This window comes from Dromiciops gliroides, chromosome 2 (assembly GCF_019393635.1).
Source record: "Dromiciops gliroides isolate mDroGli1 chromosome 2, mDroGli1.pri, whole genome shotgun sequence".
Lineage (NCBI taxonomy): Eukaryota > Metazoa > Chordata > Mammalia > Microbiotheria > Microbiotheriidae > Dromiciops > Dromiciops gliroides.
Window position 1 is genome coordinate 471,533,791 of NC_057862.1, and position 27,141 is coordinate 471,560,931.

The following is a 27,141-nucleotide window of genomic DNA, read 5'->3' on the forward strand; positions in this document are numbered from 1 at the left end:
AAATTGTAGAAGCTGGGACAGTATGAAAATTTGTTGAAGAAGCACGTGGCAAAGGTAGACATATATTGCCCATGTGGCTTCAGAGGAGAGTTCATGGACAATGTTTCTGAATCCCTGCTCCTAGGTAGTGGAGTTTCCTTAAACAGTGTCAACCCAGAAGGTAAGGGAGATTGCTTGGAATCCATCTACCTTAGGACTTGCCTCAAGGGGCAGCTAGGTGATGTAGTGGATAGAGCACCAGCCCTGGAGTCAGGAGTACCTGAGTTCAAATCCGGCCTCCGACACTTGACACTTACTAGCTGTGTGGCCCTGGGCAAGTCACTTAACCCCAATTGCCTCAAAAAAAAAAAAAAAGAGTATAGTCAAGAGTAATCATGCTCTTCCTTCCTAGGAAATAACTCTGGCTAGAAGGCAAGACTTCTACCTACTGTTTTCTGGCTAAACCTTACTCCATATGACAATCCTTCTAGTACTTGTAGATAGCTATAATGACTCCCATGAGTCTCCTCTTCTTCAGTCTAAACATTCTTAGTTTCTTCAACCAATTCCCATATGACTTGAACTTGAGGCCTTTTACCATTCTGATTGCCTTCCTCTAAATGAATACTCTGACTGATCAATGTGCTTTCTAAAATATAGTGCCTATACCGGACTCAAGCCTCCAGATTGGCCTGGTGTAGAGCAGAATAGAGAGGGACTGCTGCCTCCCTAGTTCTGGAAGCTACATGTCTCTTAATGCAGCCTAAGATTGCATCAGTTTCCTGGCTACTATATCACCCTGATGACTCACAGTTAGCTTGTAGTCTCTTGCAGAGGCTTGTGCTGCTTGTTTGGCCCCAGAGGACAGATCTAGGACCATGGCATGGAGGTTCCTGAGAGGCAATTTTAGGGTGGATGTAACAGAAAACTTCCTAACAATTAAAGCTTTCCAAAAGTGGAATGGTTTGCCTCTAGAGGTAGTGGGTTCCCTTTGTTAAAGGTCTTCACTGGATGACTACCCAGTCATCATGATACGGAAAGATAAATGGCCTAGGCTGGGCTACAAGGTACCTAAGTTATAACTCTGAGATTCTGTGGTTCAGAGAAATTTAAATGGTCTGAAGTAAATATCACCTACTGTGTGATGAAGTGGATAGAATGGATTCATCTTCCTGAGTTCAAATCTGGCCTCAGACACTTCCTGTGTGACCCTGGGCAAGTCACTTAACCCTGTTTGCCTCAGTTCCCCATCTGTAAAATGATCTGGAGAAGAAAATGGCAAACCACTCCTAGTATCTTGGCCAAGAAAACCCCAAGTGGGATCATGAATAGTCTGAAATGACTGAACAACAGTGTGTGGTTCTCCCTTTCCAAAGTAAACATCTTCTCTAAAAGCCTCCCTCTGGAGCCAGTCTCTGGAATCAATTTTCTCTCTTCTTTTGAGGTATTGAATTTAAAGCAAATATCCCACATGAGTGACCCTTTTCCTACCAGAGCACTACTACTCTGCCTAACCTAGCATCAAATATATCCCTCGAGATAAAGCCAGGAGTGAGAGGAACTTTTAAAAATCAACAGGTTTACTTTGTAACAGGTCCAACATGATATTTGTGTAGCATGAACATGGCCAATACACCCTTTAGCAGATATAAGCAAATATCTGTCCCATCTTCCTCCACAGGTTTCTGCAGTCATTCTTCTCCCTATTTCCCCATCAGGCCAATTCTTAGAATTTCCCCTGCCTTTTCTGTTTCCTGAATTTATTTCTCAGAACTACTCAGTTGACTGGTACAAGTCCTTTCCATTGGTCTGGCTCTTATTAATATTATTGGCATCATGAAAGAGAGACTAGAATGTTGGATATGGAGCCAGGAAGGTCTGCATTTGGACCTTGCCTCTGCTATGTACTCTCTGTGTGACCTTGAGAAAATTACTTAACTTCTCTTGAATCTCCATTTCCATATGAGTAAAATAGTGATAATAATGAACTGTATTATTTAATTTTTTCAAGATTGTTGAGGGTCTCAGACTAAATGTATATTTATGCGGTGACCCAGGGCTCCCCAAAACTCAGGGCTCACACAGGCCAGGTCCAACTCTGGATGCTACTCCCACCCCAAAGTTACACTCCAGAGAAATATTCAAAATATAGCTCACTTCTTAGTTTCTCCAAATGTGACTAACAGGGTCCCCAGCTCCTGCACAAATATTCAATGTAGGGGCAGCTAGGTGGCGCAGTGGATAGAGCACTGGCCCTGGAGTCAGGAGGACCTGAGTTCAAATCTGGCCTCAGACACTTGACACTTACTAGCTGTGTGACCCTGGGCAAGTCACTTAACCCCAATTGCCTCACCAAACACACACACACACACACACACACAAACCAAATATTCAGTGTATAGTGTGGGCATTGGATATGTATGTGACAACCTTTATTGCCCACCACCACCCACTCACCCCCTCCTGCCCCAATAAATAAGAAGCAAAGGACCCACAGGTATCTATGAACACATACTAAAATATCCTCTGTCCCAGAAGGTAAATACATTGAACAAGAACTTCTTCACCTGGGCCTGCCCTCACTGAGCATCTCATTACAGATCATAGCAGGAAGAGTTGGCAAGCTCCAGCTGTCGTTTTCCCCTGCCCTCAACATGACACCAGACCTCCAGATGCAAGGTGATCCTCTTCTTTGTTCAAAAAGTACATTGTGAAAGAGATCTCTCTCCAGGACACTGGTGCTCAAACACAAGAACTCAGGAACTCTCAGAAGTGGGGTTATCTGTGACACAACTCCAAAGCTGGTGTTGCCCAGAAAATCTAGCCCTTCTCTAGATAGAAGGCAAGATTACAGGATGATGGCCATCAGTCAACAAGCTTTATTAAGTGCTTACTATGTGCCAGGCACTATGCTAAACTCTCAGGATACAAAGAAAGGCAAAACCTGGTCCCTGTCCTCAAGGAGCTCACAATTTAATTGGGGAGACAATGTACAAACCTTGTATACAATATACATATATATGTATACCCAACAACAACAACCTGCCCCCCAAATAAATAAGATACATAGGACTCAGGGGCATCCATGAACCGATACTGAAACATATTCCCTCCCAGACTGTAAATACACTGAATAAGAATATATTAGGGGAAGCTAGGTGATGTAGTGGATAGAGCACCAGCCCTGGAGTCAGGAGTACCTGAGTTCAAATCCGGCCTCAGACACTTAACACTTACTAGCTGTGTGACCCTGGGCAAGTCGCTTAACCCCAATTGCCTCACTAAAAAAAAAAAAAAAAAAAAAAAAAGAATATATTAATACATATTATACCATATGTGATTATATAGAAGACATAACTATATATAATCTATACAACATAATTGTTTGTAAATTGCCTTTAGAGAAGAGAGATTTTGGGTAGATATAGATCTACCTACCTACCTATCCATCCATCCATCCATCTTATCTATCTATCTATCTGTCTGTCTGTCTGTCTGTCTATCTATCTATGTCATCTCAGAAGGAAGAAACTAGCTAGGTGGGGAGATGGGTAATCAGGAAATACTACCTGGAAAATTCAAAATCCTCCTTCTATACAAAAAGTTTGAGTTCAGGAACAATTGTACTCTCCATTCAGGCCTCCTGCCTCCCTTCTTCAACTTTCCTTTCTCATGTAAAGCGGGTTGCAAACCTTAAAGTGCTAAAAATGCAATAGTTGTTGTTGTTATAACCTCCATCCAGTGTGAGAAGGGACTTATCTAACCACTTCAGGCTATGTAGCTCAGGGAGACATGCCATACCCAGCTCTCTAACTCAGCCTATTATCAATTCAATGACTCCTTATTCCCCCTGGGAATAGGCCTAGATTGGCTAGCTGGGGACAGCAAAAGAGAAATTACCTCTTCTTGCCCCCTTCATTAGAGCTAAAGAAGAACATGCCCTCACCATAGAGACAAAATGGTACCTGGTTCTGGCTGACTGATGGGGGAAAGTGTAGGAACATGCTTTGTGATCTACCTGTCCTGGGTTTTTTTAGGAGATTGGTCATTAGAGGATATATATTCTTTTTTTTCCACATTTTATTTGGTTTTTATTAATTGCAGAATTTAAAAAAGGAAAAGAAAAAAAAAGAAATTATAAGTGATAGAAGATAGCATGAGGCAGTGGAAAGAATGAGAAGGACATGAAGTCCCAGGGACCAAGTGTGAGTCCTGGCCTTGGGTGTGGCCAGTCTCAGTCTGTTCATCACTGGATGATGAGGAAGGTCCTCTCCATCTCAGAATCTTTTTTTTTAATCATAAAATTATTTTATTATTTTCTAGTTACATGTAAGATAGTTTTCAACATTTGTCTTTATAAGATTTTGAGTTCCAAATTTTTCTCCCTCCCTCCTTCCCTCCCCCCTTCCCAAGACAGAAAGCAATCTGACATATTATATATACAATCACATTAAACAGAGGATATAATCCTAATCTTTATGTGTGGAATATACATTCATGATTTCATTGTGTGGGTTATAATTTCCCAATCTTCAAGAAAAACCACTGATCTATGGTCCCCTCTAATGAAATGGACTCCAGACCTTCTTCGTGGTCTGAGATGTCCCTGGTCCCCAGGATCTTGTTTTTATAGGGTTTAATATGTAAATATGCTAGAGGTATGATAAAATGTAGAATCTCATTGGTAGACAGACCTTGCTTTAGAGGACCAAAAATGATATGGTGGGGGGGCAGGGTCACAGGTTAGGTAAAGCATGGGGTGTCTCTACTGACTAAGTGGTCATAAGGTAGTTGCCTGCTCATGTAGGACAAGAGAGAATGATCCAGAGGTACAAAAATAAGTTGAGGGACTTTCCAAAGCATCAAGGCATCTCATCCATGCTGGGTTTGGACATGGAATTTGAGCAAAACAACATGGAGATACCTTTATCAGCATTCTTGTGGTTGTGCAAGTGATCCACATAATTGGTAAACAAGTAGTGAACACTACATTAAACTTTGAGGCCCATTATAAAGGCCTACTATAAGAACCTATATTATCTAATTATCCCCATATGATTTATGTAAAGTATTCAATTGATTGATACTGAGCAGAATAGGGTAAGGGTGCAAATGAATTCTTTCTCACACATTACTATCTAACAGAGCTTATGTTTAGAATTCCTATCTTTCACAACTGTTCAATCACTCATGGGTTGATTATAAATTCCAAGGGGACAGAGACCATGGCTTCAATGTCTCTATATCTCTTCTACCATCTAGCACAGTGCTTGGAAGACAGTGGGCACTTAAAACATGATGACTGAAGGAATAAATGAATGGTTTGTGAAAATCTCTTCCTCACTTTCTTGTCTCTTCTAGCCCTGATTTTCTGGGATGCTAGGACCATCTCTACTCCCCAAACCCTACCATGTTTAACTTTGGTCTAATTATGTATCTATACTGCCTCAACCTCCATTGATCCTCACTGCTCATAATTCCTTTCCTCCCCTTGTAGGCCTCAAATCCTCTGTGGCAATCCCGGGGTTCTACCACAGTGTCCTCTGGGGGACGGTTCCGCTGCCCATCCTGTAGGCATGAGGTTGTTCTGGATAGACATGGTGTCTATGGACTGCAGCGCAACCTACTGGTGGAGAATATCATTGACATTTACAAGCAGGAGTCTTCACGGTGAGTCCTGATTGTCCCTCTTGCTATTCTATAGATTCATATTTAGCATTTATAAAGAACTTACTGTATGCTGACATTTGTGTTGGATCTTAGGAAAAATAGAACATGTAACTAAGACCTGGTACAGATTTCATAAAATCTGCTCTAATGGGAGGTTAACCACAAACATTCATTCATCCATTCATTCCATAAACATTTATTAAGCATCTACAATGTGCCAGGCATTGTACTAAGTTCTGAAGAGACAAAAAGAGGCAAAAGACAGTCCCTGCATTCAAGGAGATTACAATATGATGGAGGAGACAATATGCAAACAAATATATACAAAGCAAGCTATATAAAGTATTAATAGGAAATAATTAATAGAAGGAAGGCATTGGAATTATGAGGGTTGGGGAAGGCTTCCTTCAGAATGTGGGATTTCAGGGGGCAGCTAGGTGGCACAGTGGATAAAGCACCAGCCTGGATTCAGGAGGACCTCAGTTCCAATCCAGCCTCAGACACTTGACACTTACTAGCTGTGTGACCTTGGGCAAGTCACTTAACCCTCATTGTCCTGCAAAGAAACAAAAAGAATAACCTCTAAAGATATGGGAAAATTGGAACACCAGATAGAGGGAGTTTCCTCATGCCAGAGTTCCCTAAATCCATGAAATCACAGATCTAGTCCCTATCCCTCCTACCAATTTACTCGACTCCTTGTAGACCTTGGGATGGCCATTGTCCTGTAATTGTCTTTTCCCCTGAAGGAAAGTGTTTGAGATTAGACAAGGGCCTAAGATATGCAGCCCAGCTCCCACCTTCTGTCCTGGATAGTTTTGGCAGGAATTTTTTGGCTGCTAAATGCAGCCTCCACTTTTCTCTAAAGAAGTCTGCTCATGGGGCAGCTATGTGGCGCAGTGGATAGAGCACCAGCCCTGGAGTCAGGAGTACCTGAGTTCAAATCCAGCTTCAGACACTTAACACTTACTAGCTGTGTGACCCTAGGCAAGTCACTTAACCCCAATTGCCTCACTAAAAAAAAAAAAGTCTGCTCAGACATGTCTTTCCTAACCTTGCTTGCCTCCTAATGATCCCTGTGCTACTACCATCCAGGCCTCTGCATTATTTTTTTTTAATTATAAAAGTATTTTATTCTTTTCCAGTTACACATAGAGATAGTTTTCAACATTTGTTTCTTTAAGATTTTTAGTTCCAAATTTTCCTCCCTCCCTCCCTTACCTCCCCCCTCCCCCAAGACAGCAAACAATCTAATATAGGTTATATATATACAATCATATTAAACATATTTTTGCATTAGTCATATTGTGAAAGAAGAATCAGAACAAAAGGGGAAAACCTCAAAGAAGAAAAAAACAAACAAAAAAAGTAGAAACAGTATGGTTCAATCTACATCCAAATTCCACAGTTCTTTTTTCTGGATGTGGAGAGCATTTTCCATCATGAGTTCTTTGAAATTGTCTTGGATCATTGCACTGCTGAAAAGAGCCAAGTCTATCACAGTTGATCATCACACAATGTTGTTGATACTGTGTACAATGTTCTCCTGGTTCTACTCATTTCATTCAGCATCAATTCATGTAAGTCTTTCCAGGTTTTTTGTTTTTGTTTTTGTTTGCAGGGCAATGAAGGTTAAGTGACTTGCCTAAGGTCACACAGCTAGTAAGTGTCAAGTGTCTGAGGCCAGATTTGAACTCAGGCCTTCCTGAATCCAGTGTCAGTGCTTTATCCACTGTGCCACCTAGCTGCCCCCTTTCCAGGTTTTTCTGAAATCTGCCTGCTTATCATTTTGTTACAGCACAATAGTACTCCATTACATTCATATACCACAACTTGTTTAGCCATTCCCCAATTGATGGGCATCCCCCTCAATTTCCAATTCTTTGCCACCACTAAAAGAGCAGCTATAAATATTTTTGTACATGTGTGTCCTTTTCCATTATTGTTCCAATTTTTCCACAGTTTCTTCAACATTTATTATTTTCCCTTTTTGTCATATTAGCCAATCTGATAGGTGTGAGGTGGTACCTCAGAGTTGTCTTAATTTGCATTTCTTGAATCAACAGTGATTTAGAACATTTTTTCATATGGCAATAGATAGCTTTGATTTCTTCATCTGAAAATATAGGCCCCTGCATTCTAAGGCAGAGCAGCACCTAATGTGTGAGGAGCATGAGGAGGAAAAGATTAACATCTATTGCCTAAGCTGTGAGGTGCCCACCTGCTCCCTCTGCAAGGTGTTTGGTGCTCACAAGGACTGTGAGGTGGCACCACTGCCCAATATCTACAAACGTCAGAAGGTAACGACCTCAATCGTGGGAAGAAAGACTTGGGTCTTGAAATCTATATCTTATCCAAACTGTGAGGTCCTTTGGAACTCATCATCTACCCCACTCCCCACAACCCACACACATTTGATTCAGAATCCCTGAGATCCACCCTTTCTAGCCTATGAAGACTCAGCTTCCCTAGGGTTAGATTTTCTGAAATAGTTTCTTAAGGATACCCTCCCTAGGCAAGAAATCCATAACCTCTTCAGTTGCACTCCATCCTGGTTATGTGTTTGAAAGGAGAGGGAGTGCATAGAAGTGAAAAGATACCTAAACATAGAATCACTTTGTGTTTGACACATGTGGCAGAGTGAGCTGAGCGATGGTATTGCCATGCTGGTGGCTGGAAATGACCGGGTCCAGGCAGTCATTACTCAGATGGAAGAAGTGTGCCAGACTATTGAAGTAAGTGTGGGGCATCTCCAGGGGAAGTGATGGACAGGGGCCTCCTATAGAAGTGGGTCTAGGAGGGGTGGGGAACTGCTGCTATAGCAGTCAGGGCCCAAGGAAAACAGGGTGCCTAAAACCCTGTGCAGAGAGGGACTTCCATACAAGACACAGGGTTTAGGATCAGGAATCCCTGTGGTTATTGAAGAATTGTATAGTTGTGCCTTTCCCATCAGATCAGAACATCTTCTGGTCTCCCAACCTTTCCTTCCTTCCTCCCTCCTTTGGAGGTGAGACTGTTAGATGGGACCAAACAAGTCCTGTGTGGGGTGTGCTTGTGGGTATGTGACACCTCTCAGCTCTGTGCCCATCTGTAGTAGCTGACTCATGAAGGGACCCTACCAGCACAGGTTCTAGGAGTGACTCTGGGCTTTTCCTGGGTGCCTGAGACTCTTGGCCCTCTGAAGGACCTTCCTCCCAACATCTCCATCCCAACCTCAGGACAACAGCCGCAGGCAGAAGCAACTACTGGGACAGAGGTTTGAGACATTGTGTGCTGTGCTGGAAGAGAGGAAAGCAGAACTGCTTCAGGCCCTTGCTCGGGAGCAGGAGCAGAAGCTTCAGCGGGTTCGAGGGCTCATCCGTCAATATGGAGACCACTTGGAAGCCTCATCCAAGCTTGTGGAGTCTGCCATTCAGTCCATGGAAGAGCCACAGATGGCTCTCTACCTCCAGGTGGGGCAACCACAGAACCAGAAGGCTTTAATGACTGCTGGAGAGGGAGTAGGGTGGGGACACTCCTCAGAGATATGTATGGGTTAGGCTGGGGTGGAGCTGGCTGTGGTAGCCTCACTTGTATTCTCCCTTTCTCCCCCCCTGTAGCAGGCCAAGGAGCTGATTAAAAAGTAAGTCTGATGTGTTGGACTTCACCTTTAGCTGGGCTGGGGAAAATGATCAAAGGGGAAGAGGGTATATATGTATGTGATGATCCATGTCTAAAAGAACTGTACTCCTTAAGCAGGAAGGGGTGGGGGACCATCTTTAGGCCTGGGCTGAAAAATCAAGGAAGGTTTGGGGGTCTAGATAAAGGAAGGCTCCTTAGAGGCATTTCAGGGTTGAGTTGAGCCCACTGTTGTAGGGTTGGGGACATGGCAAAGGTGGAGTTGGCTGGGCGGCCAGAACCAGGCTATGAAAGCATGGAACAGTTCTCAGTGAGCGTGGAACATGTGGCTGAGATGCTCCGGACAATTGACTTCCAGACTGGTGAGAGATCTGGGGAGAGGCTGGCAGACTGACATGCTTGGACCAAAGGACAGGGAAAGGGAGGGTGAATTAGAGAGAATTTTCTGCAATATGATCATAGATTTAGAGAGGGAAGGGATCTTCCAGGTCATCTATTCCCAATCCCTTAGTTTCAGTTCAGGAAATTGAAGCCCAGAGATGTGACTCATCCAAAGTCACACAGATAGCAGAACCAGAATCATAGGATGATAACTCTAGAACTAGAAGTGACCTTAAAGGTCATCTAGTCCAAAGCTCTCCCTCATTTTACAGGAAAGGAAACTGAGTCCCAGCAAGGTGAAGTGAATTGCCCAAGGTTGCCCAAGAAGTAAGCTTCAGAAATAGTATTTGAACCCAGGTTCTCTGACTATAGCCAGAGATGGTCCTGCACCTCCTGCATCATATTGCGCAGTTGGCTAATGAAGGGACATGAAGGAGCTCAGGGTTCAGGACAATGGGGTCCAAACCTATGTAATCAGATTTTTATATTTGACCCAGGGGGTTCTGGGGAAGAAGAAGAAGAGGAATTGGTGCTGGAAGGAGAGGATGGGAGTGCTGGAGCTGAGGAAGAGAGACTGGAAGCTTCAGAGGGTAAGTGAGCCCTAGCAAGCTGTAGAGACGCCTTTCAAAAGACTGATCCAGTGAAAATAAGTAGGGGGTTAGGGCTAGAGCAGAAGGTGGATTGGCTCCTCTCACCTGATTCCCAGCAGCCACAGAGTTAAGGGACCCAGAGCAGCTAAGGTATTACCCAGGTACTCAAGTGCCTCTCTTGGGCTCCTATATTCCCTCCAGAGCCCAGAGTTTCTGAAGAGTAATGTCTGCCCTATCCTTTCCCTCTTCCTGCCTTTTCCAAAAGGTTGGTTGTAGGAAGTGCTGTTCAAGGACTGAACCAGAGGGAGGCTCAATAGCTTCTGGTCTAAGTGGGGCTGCATGCACCCTCTGGGGTCCTCTCAGCACCTCTGTAATGTGTCCACCCACTGAGTCTTTTCCTTGGAACAGGTCTGCACTGACTCTGCCTTAAGAAAATCCCCAAGATCCCTGCAGGCATATAAGAATAACTCAGAAGACACTGGGAGAGAACGAGTCTCCGCTGCCCTGAGGCTCAATAAAGGATGTGATTGCCTTCTGTGTTCTGAATTTTCTCCTTCTGTCCCCGTAGCCTCATAGCCCCGTGGCCCCATGTCCAGGCCCCCAATCAATCAATCAATCAATCAATCAATCAATCAATCTGTGTGTGTGTCTGTCTGTCTGTCTCTCTCTCTCTCTGTGCCTCTCTGTCTCTGTCTCTTTCTGTATCTCTGTCTCGCTCTCTCTCCCTGTCTCCGTCTCTCTGTCTCTGTCTCTCTCTTTTGCTCTCCCCATTCCCAGCGGTTAACTGCAGTCCCGCCCCCTCACTGTCCCTGATTAAATTGGGGTCCTTCACCCAGGGAAGAAGAAAGCTCTTACCGAGGTCAAACCCTAGCCGGAGACAAGGGTAGGGGGCGGCGGGTCAATAGCTACTCAGATTTGGCTTGGGGAGCACTAGGAGGGAAGCAGAGGGGTTTGTAGATCGAACGGCAGCCCCGAAATCCCTGAGTGTTCAGCTTTCAGGGAGATCTGGGGAGGGGAAAGTAGATTTGTAACTGTCTTCTGAGAGTCCGGAGAAGGATCCTCTTCCCCTCACTCTAGGCTAGTCGGGTGGGGTTCCACAGAAAGGGATTGGGTCTGGCTCTGCAGAGTATCCCGGCCTAGGGTCTCAACGCGGTCTCCCCCTCCGCCCCTGCCCCTGCCCCCCGCCCCCGCACTAAAGCGGGAGACACCGACTCTTCATCGCTTTTATTAGAAAACAGAAACACGGTCCGCAGTAGGAAGCCGAACCTGGCCGCGCCCCGTACAGTTCCGGGGGCTTCCAGTACTGGCCCCCGAAGCCGCCTCTTGAGTCCCAGACGGCGGAACGGAGCTGGCTAGCCCGGGCTCACTTGCCCACCGAGTCGAAGATGAGCCGGTTCTGCTCAGCGCGCTCCCTCTGGCTCTGCGTCCGTGCCAGCTCCAGCAGGGTCCGCAGCAGGTGGAAGGTCAGGTCGATCGAGAGAGAAGGTTCGTCCCGTTTGGGCTTGGGCCGATAGCCCAGGGGCGCAGACAGGGTGCCCGTCCCAGCGGCCAAACGTGGGAAACGTTCGGTCAGGAGTAGGAGGAGGGCACGGGCTCCCCCGGCCTGGTTCCTGGGACTCCACCGCAAACTCCGGTCTAGACCCTTGTCGCTGGGGGACACCGCCTCCAGAGTCCCCGGGCCGCCACTTCCCGGGCGCAGCTGGACTAAGAGAAGCAGCAGTGCCGCCAACAGAGCCGTACGTCCTGGCCGCCTCATGGTGTTGGTGTCGCCGCTGCGGGTCCCTGGGAGGCACACATACAAGGGGTAGGATGCGTGGAAGATGGACTGGGGGGGGGGTCGGGGGGAGGACGAGGCAGCGGTTCCAAGGCTGCCCCAGGCCTTCGGCCACTTCTACCCCAATACATTCCCTCCCACTCCAACCTCGGACACCACGTGCCCTGCCCGACCAAGTCCACCACGTGCCCCGACAGCAGCTGAAGCCAGGCGCACACCCCAGCCACCGTTTTTTCTTCGGTTGGCTATAGGTGGTCTGGGACTCTCCCGCGGTGGAGCCATCCCACCTCCCAGCCCGCCCGGGCCTGTGCTGGTGGGACTCAGTGGAAGGAGAACTAGGCTACCCAGCAAAACAGCTGGGGGAGCAAGAAAGAAAGGACTGGTCTGGGAGGGCGCTGAGCTAGGGGCGCGGGTGCGCTCAGAACGAGCCACTCACGGGTTTCTCCGAGGGTGTTGCCGCGGGGGGGGTAGCAGAGCTTCGGTCACTGTCCCAACCGAACCGGAATCTGGGAGCACGGGGCCGGTTGCCAGTGCCTGGGGAACGCGGGGAGTGTCCCGGGGCTGCTGCCAGATTTATATAGGGACGGGGCAGCTCCGATTGACGTCAGCGAAGGACATGCACTGATTGTAGATGAACTGACAGGACCGCAGCTCTAAGACCGGCAGGGTGAGGAGCTGGACTCCCCCCAGGGACAAGACCCCCAGAATGGAATACCGCCTGCTACCCCTAGGGGCAAGCGCCGAGGATGGTACTTAGAGTCGTTATGGATAACATCAGTTCCAGATGGACCTGGACGTAGGCAATCCAGGCTTGAACCGAAGGACCCAGGAGGACCTCGCACCGTTTTCAATTCACTCTACAGCATTTTCCCTTTCCTTCCCTGGGGGAAACCTCAACTTCTAGGGGAAATTTTTCCTTGCTGAGAAGGGAAAGCCTAAGCAAGACCAACAGCAAAATTGTGGAGCTGTCCGTGGTTCTGACTATAGCTAGCTCTCTTCCAATCCGTTTCAGCAGAAGAGGAATCCGAATTCTAGATTGAGAGGAGGGAAGGGGAACTCTACAGTTGGCACACAACCCTGATAGCCTCGCTCCCAGGTCTGCAGCCAGAGACTGGGTCCAAAGGCTGTTCTCATGGGCAATAGGGACCAAATTAATCTAAAGAACTAATTCTCTTTTCCTAAAGGTTCCCTACCATTTGTACATCTCTCTAGATCCTGAAATTTAAAAGTCCAGGGTCTTTTGATTGAGGATTTAAAAGCAAACAGTCTCTGGTCCCCAGGAAATTCCCAGACTGAAAAGGGCACATTCTGTTCACTCCCTTACCCTGGGCAATTGATAGTTATGCAAAGAGTTAATTACCCAGTGGTCTATCTGATTCTTTTATTCTTAAGCCAGGAAAGAAGGGGGAAAGATAGAGATAGGTGCAGAGCTCTGGCTTCAGCCTGACTGAATTCTTCCCTGGGTCAGGGAGGAGGAAAGATTGAAGTGGAATACCGAACAGCATCACAGGTCTTTAAGTTTCTGTTGGAACGGCATCGTGTGTCTAGAGCCACAAACCACATTAATTATCACTACCATTTATTTGAGGTAAAGGTGTCTGTGAAGGTCTAGGGTGAATTAAGGGTCTAGCCAAATTCCAAGGGGGATGGGTTAGGAAGAGTTGAGCAGGGAATTTGAAAAAGACTGTACATAGTGGCAGCAAAAAAAGCAAGATACACCAGTTTTCATTTTCTAAAACTACCTGCAAGGTTGTCCTTATTTACATTTTATAGGGAAGACTGATTCGTCTCAGTGTTCCATCCCAGAAGGGCTTTCTGTCCAATGGCTTGGCATCCTGAAAACTGTATGGGACTGCTCTGAAGACATCTGAACCCATCCCAGGGTCAAGAGGTATAGCTCCTAGGTTCGGGGGCATGAGGAGAAGAGTACTCAGGACCGATGTGACTTCCAGGATAGGTAGGTGTTCCAGGTAACAGCAACACACTGGACAAAAGCCAACCTGAGGAAGAGGAAAATCGTGATTGAAAACAGGAGGAAGGTGGTGGGTACAGAGATGAGGAAGACAAAGGTAAAGATCAATAGGGGGAAAGAAAGCTGTAGAAGAGGAAGAGAAAAAAGCAGAAGAGGTAAATTTTATTCCACAGGAAACTGGCAGGATTTAGAATCTCATCTTACCACCCAAGTCCTCCTCTACTCCTTGCCCCCTTAAAATAGAAATCACTGTACTGGGTCAGAAGCATGATTTACCCAAGTCAATATCTGGAGCCAGCAGAGGCCCCAAGGGCTGGATGGAGGAGGGGGATAATGGTTATCCTCCCCACAATTATGTTTAAAGGTAGAGAATAGCTCAGCTTCTCTCAGGAAGCATTTGTGGCTGTCATTCAGACACGTATCCAAATGCTTTCTGGATGTTTCTATTTCCTGCCTGTAACAACTCTTGGAGTAGTAAGTTCCTTAAGTTTATTACCTGCTTCATGATGTGGTATTTCCTGTTATTAGTTATATGTTTGCCATACTGGCATTTCAAAGGGTTTCCCCTCACCCCAACATTTCAGGATTTGGGAAAGTCCATCTTCACCAATGCATATAGTTTTTATGCATTTAGTTTGTCTCCTCTTAGTTTATCCCTTTCCAGATCCAAGACCCAATTATAAAATCACCTCCCTAGCCCCCTGGTCCCCAAATTATTTTATTTGCCTTTCTCTGGTTGCTTTATAACCTTCCTGAAGCTTCACAACCAAACAGTATAATATCCATCAGTTTTCCTGAAGGATAGTAAAATGTCTTCTCTTTGACTGAACTGACGTATCCTACCTGGCCTCCTGACCTACCTGTCTTCCTAACTTGGGCTGCAGCAACTTGGACTCTACCCCTCCAGCAACAGCATCAGAAGGAAAGGATTCAGATGAGATGGGAAAAGGGGCTGTTGAAGTGGAATCCTTTTTGGAATTCTGTATGAGGTTCAGATGACAGACTAAAGAGGATTCTGTGAGGGGTGAAAGGTTCTGACTAAAGCACAGAGGAATATGAAGAGTCCTGGTTGGTGGGCAGAAGATTTTGGGGGCAGCTAGATGGCGCAGTGGATAAAGCGCTGGCCCTGGATTCAGGAGTACCTGAGTTCAAATCCAGCCTCAGACACTTGACACTTACTAGCTGTGTGACCCTGGGCAAGTCACTTAACCCCCATTGCCCCACCAAAAAAAAAAAAAAAAAGATTTTGGTTTGGAGGGTTGAAGGGTTTAAGGATGGAATGAACATCAAGTAGCTTTCAGACTTGTATTTTTGCACCTAAAACATCCTGAGAGAGTAGAGATCGTTTTTTTCCCTACCTGTAGGCAAGGGGAATAAGGTAGAAGTTGGCCAACTGCACAGGAGGCCAGATCTGCAAAAACAAACAAACAAACAAAACCATAAGGAAGAAGTTATACCATGGTCTTATCTGGGAACAGTATTTTCCGGCCCCCATTCAAGGAGCCTTCACCAGATCCATCCTAACCCCTGGACATGTGAATCTAATCCAAGAGGTAACCTGCTCAGGTCCCAAGTCATCCCCAACCAAGATCCAATCCAGGGAAGGCCCAAAGCACACAGATTTTCCACAGCTTTAAGGAGAATGACTGGTTTGTCTCTTACATAGTAGTTGGTGATGAGGGCATCAGGGTAATCCTGAAGAAACAAGTAAGGAAAAGGTTAAGTACTACACTCCCTCCTCTTGTACCATACCCTTTTCCACTCTCTTCCATGAACTTCATGAGAGCAGGGACCAGTCTTAATTACCTGTGACTCTCCCCCAGGACCAACCATAGTTCTCTACACACTGAAGGCACTTAATAATTGACTGCTTTTCAAGGAGCACGCCCTCTGTCTTATGCAACAACTGCCTTTTTCCCTATCACTGGCTTAAAACTACCTGTTAAGGCTCTGAACTTGCAACATTCCTATTTGCTTGAATTATACTATATTCCACTGGGGAGCCCATAGATCCATCCATAGGCCCAGCATAATCCTCAGACTCAATCCAGTTTGGCCTCCATGCTCACCCGTTGCAATCTGGCCCAGTTGTCCTTGACTGACAGTCCATCAAGTGTACCAATCAATGGAAGCAAACACCCCAAAAAACATGGGGCAAAGGCCCCCTAAGAGAAAAAAGAGAGTAGGAAGAAGATATGTTAGGGTCCTAATGCTTATCTGTCAAGAAATATATTCTTTCTTCATATAATCACAACCCCTTCGGATCCACTGTTTTGTTTTGTTTTGCGGGGCAATGAGGGTTAAGTGACTTGCCCAGGGTCACTCAGCTAGTGTCAAGTGTCTGAGGCGGGATTTGAACTCAGCCAGGGCTGGTGCTTTATCCACTGTGCCACCTAGCTGCCCCCGATCCACTGTTGTTCTTCCCATCCTTACTTCCCCTCTGCTCACCTGATCCACTGCCATTTTCTTCAGTGCATCCATCTTGGTGTTGCCAGGGATGAGTCGGTCCAAAACTCTGTACCAACCACCTATCACAGGGCCCTGAAGGCAAACTCAGGCCAGAAGGAGAAGCAAAAAAGAGGAAACTTTAGCTAGTCATTAGTAATATTGTGTTCTTCAAAAGGTACAAAATCACATCAAAGGGGAAACAGCTGAGAACAAGGAGAGGGAGACTGGGGATTATAGGTATAAAGAGATGGGGATCAAGAGCCTGAAGAGTCCAAGGGAAGATGGAGAGCTGGGCCCACCATCCAAATCACCATCCAGCCAGCTACAAGTGTGACTCACCACAAAGCCACAGCCTAAAAAAGCCATGGTCAGGGTCCTGCGGACGTGGTGCTTCTCTAAACCCCGTTTCTCTATCAGCTGCTGAGAGATGATGTCACCTATGCCCATCAGGGACCCTGAGGGTAGAAAATATTGTCAGGTTGCCTCATCAGGAATCTAAGGGATGGCAAAGTTTTCTAAAAGATGGGGTAAAACCTATTAAGCATAAGCCTCGGGGCAGCTAGATGGCGCAGTGGATGGAGCACTGGCCCTGGAGTCGGGAGTGCCTGAGTTCAGATCTGGCCTCAGACGATTGACACTTACTAGCTGTGTAACCCTGGGAAAGTCACTTGACCCCAATTGCCTCACAAAAAAAGCCAAAACAAAAACATAAGGTTCTGTCAATCACTGCCTTCACCTCCTTCATCCACAGGTCTGGGCAGGGAGGTATCCTATTTTTAAAAAACTTCTCCAGACTGAGGGTCTGTCTCAGTTCCTGGCAGCTTTCCCTACCTCCAAGGATTGTCACAAAGTTAGCTATGTCTTTGCCAATTAATCCTTAAGATGAGGAGACTGTAAGCAGCTCCCATCAAGATCCTCCAAACAGAGCAGGAAATCCTTTCTGTTTCAAGAACTCTGAGGTGATCCTGAGAGTAAGCAAGGGACCAATCAGCTGCAGATATGAGAGAGAAGCTCAAATGCAGCTAGGACATGAGGCTATAGATAGGGCATGACTAGGACCAGGGATTCTGAGTCTGATTCCCGGCTCTAAGCAAAATCCTTCCTTTCCAGTTACCATGGCACAATGCAAAGAACGCTGGCTCTGGAATAAATGGACCTGCTTCAAATCTCACCTCTGACATTTGCTACCTGAATGACCTCTGGAAAGTCACTCAATTCCTCCATACCACAATTTTCTTAGCTTTAAAAACGAGGAGGTTAAATACGAAGGACTTTAAGATCCAATCAGTGCTAGATCTGTGACCTAGGATCTGTGGGGAACAGAATGAACCGGTCATTTCCAGAAACACTCTGGTGCTACAAAAAGGGCAGCTGAGTTGGTGAGAGAGCTAGAAAGAACAGACCTTGTCTCCCTCTGGCTTGCAGACAGCCACAAACAACCAATGTCTGTCTCCTCACTTCACAGCCGCAGCTGGGTTTGGAAAGAAACATGTTTCCTCAGAGGCCTTGAAGGGAGAATCCAGAAGTAGCAACAAAAGCCAGAGCTAAAAGGGTCCCTGTGGAGCCCCCTGATGCACAGCCCCATGCAGTCATAGATACCCTCACACAGGTCCGGAGACAGACATCATTAATATTGACTGAATGCCCAATGAGTGTGTGGGCCGTGATGGGCTCTAGTGTGTGTGCACGCGCACGCATTTGAGTACACAAACATATACAGAGGCCTCTGTGTAAAATGACCAGCATAATCTCCAGGTTTCTTTTGTGTCTTGCTGAGTAATGAAAGCACCCGCCTGGATCCCCTCAACAGTGTCCCTGTGCCCTCAATTAGAACTGGGCAAACACATCCGTCCACCCCAATGTGTATCCTGGCTGGCTCTGACGTCCATGCTGGCTGCACGATCACCCTTCTGGCTCACACACCCCGTGTGCTCAGCTCTTTTCCCAACTCCCACGTCGTGCCCTGAGAAATGAACAGGCGGTAGCCAACAGCCAATTGGGTGAGGCTAGGAGCTAGAAGAGGTTAGTCAGCCCTGTTGGCACTCTTACCCATGAAGCAGCCCCAGGCCCTCTTCCAGGGGAGCCCATCGCAGGCAGCCTGGCCACTGCCTCATTCATATAAGTTCCAAGAGGGTGGAGTTATTCTCCCCATAGCAAGAGGAAAGTGAATTAAATGACCAGTTTTCCTTAGAGGAGCTCTATTCCCTGCCCCCCAACAATGCCCCCACGCATACACACAAACTGGGTCTCTATCAGACCCAAGAATGGAAGCAGAAGAGTCTAATTAGTCCAGTGGTTGACGGTACAGGCAGAGCATGGGCCCTAGAAGCTTGTTGATCTCTGCTGCACTGGTCCTCAACCTTCCATTCTATCATGTGCCTTTTTCTTCCCGAATCCACTCAGAGGGAGTGACCATAGCTATGAATATACAGGAAAGAAAGAAGAGTACTCATCACCCAGCTGACAGAGAGGTGATGGGCTCAGGATGCAAAAGAAGACTTTTTTTTTTTGGGGGGGGGGGATGTAGCCAATGCAGGAATTTGGTTTTAGCTATACATATTTGTTACGAGTGTTGGTGTTTTGTTTTTTTTTTCTTTTAATGAGGAGGGGAAATGGGATCAAAGGAAAAACCTGTTCATTGAAAAAGTAATCTTTTAAAAAAGGAACAAAAAAATTAAAATAAAATAAAATAAAAAAAGGAACAAGAGAGAAAGTAGAACCTATTAAGAGGCAAGTGACTGGGGAGGGAAGACGAGGAGGCAGGGCCATGTGCTGCCTTCAAATGAGAGACCATTGAGGGCAAGTAAAAGGCTCCAAGAGGCTCTGGCAGAGCTCAATTTCCCAGAACCTAGGAGGGCTGGCAGGCAGCAACATCACCCCCATCGTCTGTCACCTGCAGTGGTGTCTGAGTGATTCTGCTGAGCTCCTGCAGGCCCACCTAAACACCAGAGACTTTGACCTAGAATAATACCACCTTGCGATATAGGACTCGTCCTTTTCAAAAATTTTTACCTTGGGGCAGCTAGGTGGCACAGTGGATAAAGCACCGGCCCTGGAGTCAGGAGTACCTGAGTTCAAATCCGGCCTCAGACACTTAACACTTACTAGCTGTGTGACCCTGGGCAAGTCACTTAACCCCAATTGCCTCACTAAAAAACAAAAATAAAATTAAAAATTTTACCTCCATCTCACTTGACCCTATGAGATATAGACAGATCTCTTTGGGGGGGGCAGGTAAGGAAACTGAGGCAACAGAGTGATTTACCCAAAAGGTCACACAGCACGTTAAGGGGAGAGTTGGGGCCAGAACTCAAGTCTCTTGGTTTCTGGTCTTCAGCACTTGTCACTCACTGTGCTTAGTATGTATACAGCACCAGGAAGCCTGTGCACACCGCCAGGTCATGTGGAAAGGGCATCAGGTTTGGAGAGAAACATTAATTCAGAATTCAGGCCCCTACCCTGCCCTTCAGCCTCATTTTCTTGGTAAATAATGGGCCTACAAGATGCCAAGGTGGGAGATGGTGTTTTGTCCAGGAAGCCTGCCCACCCAGGACAGTTTTTACCAAAGACAACTTAACAAATATTTACTGAATATCAACTATAGAGAACCTGTGAGGCACTGGTGATGGGGAGATATAAAGTCTAGATAAATCATCTTCTCTGGCCTGATAAATTTGTTCTGCTCCAGACTGAAGTGGGCCCAGGGCTTCCTTTTCATGTGGAAGTGTGGAATAGGCTTCTGAACCACTGGTTCCCAATTTGAATTGGTTTGGTGGCAACTGAAGGGCAGGAATGTACAGAGGATGAGGTAAGCAAGGACTTTATCTCAGCCCAGCTGTCCTTAGGGACCTGGTGTAGGGGCCTGAGCATCGCTTTGGGCTGGGAGGAAGGGGAAACTCAGGAACCCATATGCCATGGCTCCAAGGTTTGGCCCAGTCCCCCATCAGCTCCCCTCCCAAAACTCTATATAACTGTCAAATTGATATTCCTGAAATACAGATCTAACCCCACCATTCCCTGTAGTGGCTCCCTATCACCTTCAAAATAAAATACAAACTCAGTGTGACATTTAAAGTACTCTGTAACCTGGCTCCAACATGTCTTTCCAAAGCTATCTCATATCATTCTCCATTTCCCACTGTTTCAAGCCCAAATGGCCAATAGATTCTTCCCTGTTTACAATATCCCTCCCTGACCCCCACGTCTTTATACAGGTTGTCCCCATGCCTTCTTGTCCTCCACCCCAGGTTCCTTCAAGGCACAGATCACGTGCCACTTCCTAGAGGGGGCCTATTCTAATCCCCCTCAGTTGTTAGTACTCTCCTAGAAATGACTTCGTATTTCTTTTGCATATACTTTGCATGTGTAATTAGAGGCAGCATGTTGTAGTGAACAGAGAACTGGCCTTGAACCTGTGATTGAGTTCCATTTGTCACAGAGACTGCCTGGGTGACAAATCACTCAACCTTTCTGTTCTCAGCAATTCCCTGAACCCATAGGTTATAGGAGAAAGTGCTGATCTTCTCCAATGCTGTTCCATGCTGCAATGACAACACAGGTTCTGGTCCCTATTCTAATATGTATGCACTGACCTGGGCACATGTTCTCTGACCCCAGCAAGCTCCTTGAAGGCAGAACTATTTTACAAATGTAAGCTGACTTGAACTGAACAGACCCAAACTCCTAAACTGCCCCCTCCTCCTGGAGGTCCTTCAGGATGTATGTGTTTGGGTGCAGTGCTGGGACCATTCTAGCCAGCCTAACCCAGCCTGATGCTCTTTCTAGAGGTCTAGGGAGTGGAGAGGAGGAGGGTGGCACCATCCATCTGAGCATCCAACTTGATGACTCTTCATAAAGCAACAGGGCAGCTAGGCTGTGAAGCCCCTAAGCACCGCTGGGCACCAAGCCCACTGGGCAGATAGCTGGTGCAGGCAATGACGTCATCTTTCTGGGCTGGGGCCAGGTTTGGATGCTGTCACTCCACAGCAGAGCCAGTATGGGAGTGGGGAAGAAGAGAGAGAGGAAAAAGGAGAACCAGTCCTAGGGCACTGGTGCATCCAAGACCCCCTGCAGCAAGCAGTCCCAAGTCTGTCGCCCCCACCCCCTCACCCCCGAAGTGAGCCAAGAGATCCTGGAAAGGGTGAGGGCCCTCCTTGCCCCCCCCAACATCGACCACAAACCAGGAGTCAAAAGGGAGTCTGGAGGCAGAAAAGTGAAATGTTAATACTGGGTTGGGAGGGGAGCATAAAGAGAGGTAAATGAGAAAAAGAAAGGAAGCTGGAGACAGCTCCTCAAAGGACTGATAATAGGAAATGTGTCCTTGAAAAGCAGGAGCCCTCAGTGGGACAGAGCCTCCGGTGCTGCCAACTCACCCAGCTCCCCCCTCTCCTCCCCAGGGGCCTCTCAGAAGATTAAACAGTGTCAAGGTGGGGGCTTGGTCTGGCAAGAAGCCCAGGATGAGCTGGAACCATAAGACAGCAGTGACTGGGGAGGGGAAGAAAGGAACAAGATGGGGCTTAGCTTCCGGCCTCCAGGAAGAAGTCCCCCCTTAGAGCCCTGGGGGCTACAGCCTCCTGCCCCAGCCACCTGTTGCCCTTCTGAACAGAAAAGAAGGCGTTCTGAGGCAGTGGAAAACATAGAGCTTTGCAGTTTATGGTGTCTAAGTCTAGACCAGCAGAAGCTGAATCCTGGGATTTGGGTCTGGATCAGTCCTGGGGGAGGGCGGGGGTGGGGGGGTGGGAGGGGGGAGTTGGAAGGGTTCCTAGAATCCTAGCACAGACATGAAAGGGCCCTTAAAGTTTTTTTTTGTTTGTTTGTTTGTTTGTTTGTTTGTTTGTTTTAGTGAGGCAATTGGGGTTAAGTGACTTGCCCAGGGTCACACAGCTAGTAAGTGTTAAGTGTCTGAGGCCGGATTTGAACTCAGGTACTCCTGACTCCAGGGCCGGTGCTCTATCCACTGCGCCATCTAGCTGCCCCAGCCCTTAAAGTTTTACAGCCCCCTTCGTTTACAGAAGCGCCTTGCCCAAGGGCACACAGGCAATAAGTAGCAATGCCTGGGATCTGAACTGGGGGCTGACTTGTTAGCCATACTGTGGAGGAGATGAGTGTTCAGGTATTGGAGTAAGTAAACTCTGGGGCCCCTTCCAACTCTGAGATTGGACATGCTAGGAGTCCAGGTGCTCTCTGAGTCTGAATTCTATACTCTTCCTACTATCACACAGCCTAGACCAAAGAATCACAGAATGTAAAAGTGGAAGGAATGTTAGAACAGCTGGGCCTCTCGTTTTACACATGAAGAAAGGGGCATTCAGAGAAGTGGAGGCTTTTACCTAGCCAGTAAATGAAAGACCTGAGATTAGAACAAGGTTCTTTGGAGTCTCTTCCCACAACATTTGCTTCCCTCCCTGGAGAAAGTGAGTTAGTTCCAGTGTCCCCAGGGGAATTTAACACTTATCTATAGCAGTCCCAGAATGCCTGGGACCAGTGTCTGACACAGCCTCTGCAAAAGGAAAGGACAAGGCTGACTCAGTTTCTACAGGATCTACAAGGTTAGGGATGATATAATAACAGCTGATCTAGAAGCAGACACTTCCCCCCACCCCCCCCAGGCTCTCCTGGTCCAGACTCAAACCCCCCTGGGGCCTGATCAGAACAAAACTATCCTCAGCCATGGCAAAAGTCAAGCCCAGTGCTATAAAAAGAGCTTGTGGAACTGGACCAGACACTAGCCAGGGGTGGAGTTCTATGTGACAGCACAGTGGGTCAGGAAGAATGTGGTATGATGAGAACAATAGGGATGGAGTTAGAAGAAACCTGAATTCAAATCCTACTTCTGACATTTCATAACCGTTTAACTTGGATCAAGTCACTAAATCTCTCAGCTGTGGTTTTCTCATTTACAAAATAAGGCTAATAATGCCAAGAATAACTACCTCACAGTTTTCTTGAGAGGATCAAATGAGAGAATATGCGTAAAATGTTCTGCAAACCACACAAGCATCATGCAAATGTCACCTTTTATTATTATTAATAATAATAACATAAATGGGTTCTAGGTCATTAATGTCCAGAAAAAGGCACAGAAGGCTGAGCCCTCTTCTCTTGTGTCTGTAGTTTGGTCCACTTTGAACACTATTCCCAAAATGTGGGGTTAGCCTATGGAAGCCAGAAGGACTTTCTGAAGGGATCTAGTGAGTCTAGGTATAACTTTGGTCTGGTTTGTACCCTGACCCAGAACAAAACCCTCAAGACAGGTCCTGGAACTCAACTGGCTTCTGCCAAGAACATGACTTGGAGAGAGCTTTGGTCCTCAATCCTACCCTGGTCAGATATCCAGGAACTGGGAGCCCCCAAGGACGGTCTACTCACTCTACTACACTTTCATCATGGTGGGATTCTCAAACTTTCTTCCCAAAACAAATCTCAAGCTTCTCATCCACGGTCGGAAGAGACTTTCTAGGCTCACGCCCAGGGAGTGAGAAGAAAAGGCAAAGGGGTCATCCCTCTTTTCTCCCCAAGTCCACCCTGGGACCTTCCTCCGGGCAGCTGCCAACTCTGGACAAATGTAGAAGCTGGCTGGGCACAGAGCCCAGCGTGTCAGTTCCCATCATGGCCACACAGTGCAGCATGAGTCACCACACACGCAGCCCAGGTGAGTCACTGCCTTGGCGGGCACACTGAGGACAGGACGTGGGGTGGTCAGACACAGTGGGCTAGGTAAGGACCCAGGGGAGTCTGGTGGGGGTGGGGGGGCGGGGAAGATGGAAGGAACTGAGCTACTCAGAGCCACTTATTTTAGACTCGGGGGTTGGTGTGGTAGTAAATAGGAAAAAAGTCTTGAGCACTGACTCCTACTCCCCTCTTTCAACAATACTCTGACCCTATCTAGGCTCATTGTCTTTATGCTGTCTTGGATTGCCCAGAACCCTACCCCAAGGCACCCTCCTGTGGTCTGGAACTCTGGTCAAGGTCCCTTCAACCAACAAAACTTACTTGTACGTGGTCCTTTCAGAACTCTATGCCCTATCTCCAAGGATTGCTCATCCATTAAAGGAAGGTATTAGACTCTAATGGGTTACTTACTATATTGCCCTTTTCCAGGTCATATATTTGTCTCTTCACACAAATGTCTGACTCTACAGGAAATCTCAGGCCCCCACAGCAGGTCTGAGTGGGAGGTTTTCTTGAGTGGGCTGATGTTTCAGTCCTCTTCAAATCACATCTCATGAATGGCTTTTCTTTGTACCCTCACCTCCCTTGAGGACACCCCAGCCTGAATCTTGATAAGAAAAGTATAAAGGGAAAGAGAATCTATTCCCAGAGGAAGGAAGGAGCAGGGACTGGGGACTAACAGGTACTACTGCCCTTCAATCCATTAAGGACAGCCTTGGCACCAAGATGGGGTTATGGTGAGAATGAAGCATAAAGGGAACTCAAGCATCTTGGTTTTATTCTACTTGTAGAAGCACCTCCTCCTGGTGGGTAGGAGTAAGGAGAACCTATCCTGTTGATGCTTGCTCCTATGCTGGTTGGTAAATAGGATCTGAGGGAGGTACAGTTTCCTCCCCAAGGACACAGCCTACTGTAGTCCCTTCCAGTAGCAGGGAAATACTCACCAGCTGTGATAATCTGTACCTTCCATGGGTGAGTGGCCAGTACTTTCTGGTATGCCCGCCAGAGAATCATGCCTCCTGTGGGGACAGTGGGTTATGGGAACATAGCTTTAGCATTGAAATGGGTCTCCCTTTCATTTTCTTTTTTTGTGAGGCAATTGAGGTTAAGTGACTTGCTCAGGGTCACATAGCTAGTAAGTGTTAAGTGTCTGAGGTCGGATTTGAACTCAGGTCCTCCTGACTTCAGGGCCAGTGTTCTATCCACTTCTACACCTAGCTGCCCCTCCCTTTCATTTTATGGATGAGAAAGTAAAGGCCCAGAGAGTGACTTGCCCAGCCAGCAAGCTGGAGAGCTGGAATTTGAGCTTGGGTCCTGACTCCAAATCCAGTATTCTTTTTATGGAAGCAAGATGCTTTCTGTGTCATCACCTCCACACCCTCCTCCTTTGTGACCACAGGCTCCTGAGCCCCCACCACGAAATCCTCCTCTTCTGGAATCCTCACATGCGCTAGAGGAGGGTCCTCCTGGGAGCCTGAGGGCAGGGAAAACAGCTGTGCCTCCCAGGGTCTGCTGGGGCCTGGGGGATGTGATCACTCGGGAAGGGGTCAATCAGTAAACATGCATAATGTGTGCCTTCTAGGCTTTGGAAGACGAGAAAGTGAGGGGCCTGCCTGCCCATTTAGTGATGGGACCAGACTTGAAACTGACACCTTCTCTCCAGATTCCTGCGGGAGGGAATAAGCCCCTTAACTCTTAGAGCTAGGAGGGCCCTTAAAATGGGACTGGACTTTGGGGCTGATGGAACCACAAATTTCACGGAATCGAACCCTTCCACTTTACAGATGGGGAAACTGAGATCCAGTGAGGTTGAACGATTTGCCTAAAGTCACACAGCGAGGCAGAGGCGGGATTCGGTCCCCGAGCAGCCCGCTGCTGGGCTGCCTGCCTCGAGAGCTTTTATCGGGACAGAAAGCCTCCAGAGGAAATAAGGGGAAAAGGAATCGAGGCTGGAGGGAAACTGACACTCACCGTCCTCGCGGTCAATGGGGATGGACGTCATGCGCATGGGTACGCGTGGCGCGTCACCGAGAAACGGAGGAACGCAGCACCAAAAGACTCACCTCGGTTAAAGCCGCTCTCCGGGAGTCTGCTTCCTGCTCACCCGCACAACTTCCGATGCAAGGCCCGCCCCATCCGTTTGGGGGAAAGCTCCGCCCTGGAGCCCCCGGTGTTTTGCTCCTCTAGAGGAGTGGGATGGGTCGAGGGCACCTGCCCCGTAAGTATCCTTCGTGATGGGCATCGCCTGGGGAGGACAGTTTTGGCTCTCCCAGAAATGGATCAGGTCAGAGGCCATCTGGTCGAATTCAGACCTAAATGAGGCCACGGTGGGGAATGAACGTGTCCTAAATCACTAGGGGTGTTAACCTTAGCCTCATTTTGCAGAAGAAACCTAGGTCCAGAGAGGGGCAACAGACCTGCCATAGGTCACACCAGCTAGTCAAGTTTGAATCCGGCAGACCTGTCCAAATTACTTTTCATGGACCTTGAAGGACTGTGCCGACCACCTAAAAACTAAGCTCTTATTCCTCCCGCTCAGGGAGGCAAGTGCAGTCTCTTGGATTTCTTCGAGGTAGCAACTTTCCAAAGGGAAGATGAACTACGATGGTGGAAGGAAGAAAGAACCCTCTTGTCCTACGAAGCTATTCAATCCCTCTTTTTTTTTTGGAGGGGGGGTGTGCAATGAGGGTTAAGAAGTGATTTGCCCAGGGTCACACAGCTAGTGTCAAGTGTCTGAGGCTGGATTTGAATTTGGGTCCTCCTGAATCCAAGACTGGTGCTTTATCCACTGCACCACCTAGCTTCCCCCTAATTCCCCTTTTCTTACTTCAGGTAAAGCTCTCCTAGGGCAGCTAGGTGATGCAGTCGAGTACCAGGCCTGAATCCAGGAAGACATCTTCCTGAGTTCATATCTGGCCTCAGATGCTTTCTAGCTGTGTCACTTAACCCTGGTTGCCTCAATTCTTCATCTGTAAAATGAGCTGGAGAAGGAAATCACAAACCACTCCAGTTATCTTTGCCAAGAAAACCACAAATGG

General features: G+C 47.3%; 3 protein-coding genes across 8 annotated transcripts in view; 1 reads left to right on the forward strand and 2 right to left on the reverse strand.

Moving 5' to 3' along the window:
* TRIM54 (tripartite motif containing 54) overlaps positions 1-10,775 on the forward strand; it is a 35,750-nt gene extending 24,975 nt beyond the window's left edge. The window contains exons 2-9 of one of the 2 annotated variants that reach the window (XM_043980051.1): positions 5,477-5,649; positions 7,778-7,949; positions 8,289-8,384; positions 8,868-9,101; positions 9,249-9,271; positions 9,505-9,629; positions 10,146-10,238; positions 10,647-10,775. In XM_043980051.1, coding sequence (XP_043835986.1) covers positions 5,477-5,649; positions 7,778-7,949; positions 8,289-8,384; positions 8,868-9,101; positions 9,249-9,271; positions 9,505-9,629; positions 10,146-10,238; positions 10,647-10,657 — 927 coding nt within the window. In that variant the 3' untranslated portion in view covers positions 10,658-10,775. The remainder of the gene's footprint in view (positions 1-5,476; positions 5,650-7,777; positions 7,950-8,288; positions 8,385-8,867; positions 9,102-9,248; positions 9,272-9,504; positions 9,630-10,145; positions 10,239-10,646) is intronic. The other variant, XM_043980052.1, reaches the window with a different exon arrangement.
* Positions 10,776-11,489: 714 nt separating this feature from the next.
* Positions 11,490-13,102, reverse strand: UCN (urocortin). The gene is made up of 2 exons (XM_043989358.1): positions 12,449-13,102; positions 11,490-12,020 (listed from the first exon to the last, which is right to left on the reverse strand). Exon 2 carries the CDS (start codon positions 11,992-11,994, stop codon positions 11,602-11,604), a length of 393 nt encoding a protein of 130 aa, XP_043845293.1. The 5' UTR covers positions 11,995-12,020; positions 12,449-13,102; the 3' UTR covers positions 11,490-11,601.
* A 208-nt stretch (positions 13,103-13,310) lies between these two features.
* MPV17 (mitochondrial inner membrane protein MPV17) lies at positions 13,311-26,274 on the reverse strand. Of its 5 annotated transcripts, none has more exons than XM_043981062.1 (8): positions 26,167-26,274; positions 25,048-25,122; positions 16,772-16,887; positions 16,433-16,525; positions 16,054-16,149; positions 15,543-15,679; positions 15,343-15,395; positions 13,335-14,012 (listed from the first exon to the last, which is right to left on the reverse strand). In XM_043981062.1, the coding sequence occupies exons 2-8, from the start codon at positions 25,115-25,117 to the stop codon at positions 13,897-13,899; spliced, it is 681 nt and encodes a 226-aa protein (XP_043836997.1). In that variant the 5' UTR covers positions 25,118-25,122; positions 26,167-26,274; the 3' UTR covers positions 13,335-13,896. The 5 variants fall into 5 exon arrangements, with proteins under 5 accessions (XP_043837001.1, XP_043837000.1, XP_043836997.1 ...); XM_043981064.1 differs by having other exon boundaries at positions 13,336-14,012; positions 15,647-15,679; positions 16,054-16,082; XM_043981063.1 differs by having other exon boundaries at positions 13,341-14,012; positions 15,647-15,679.
* Between the last annotated feature and the right edge of the window lie 867 nt (positions 26,275-27,141).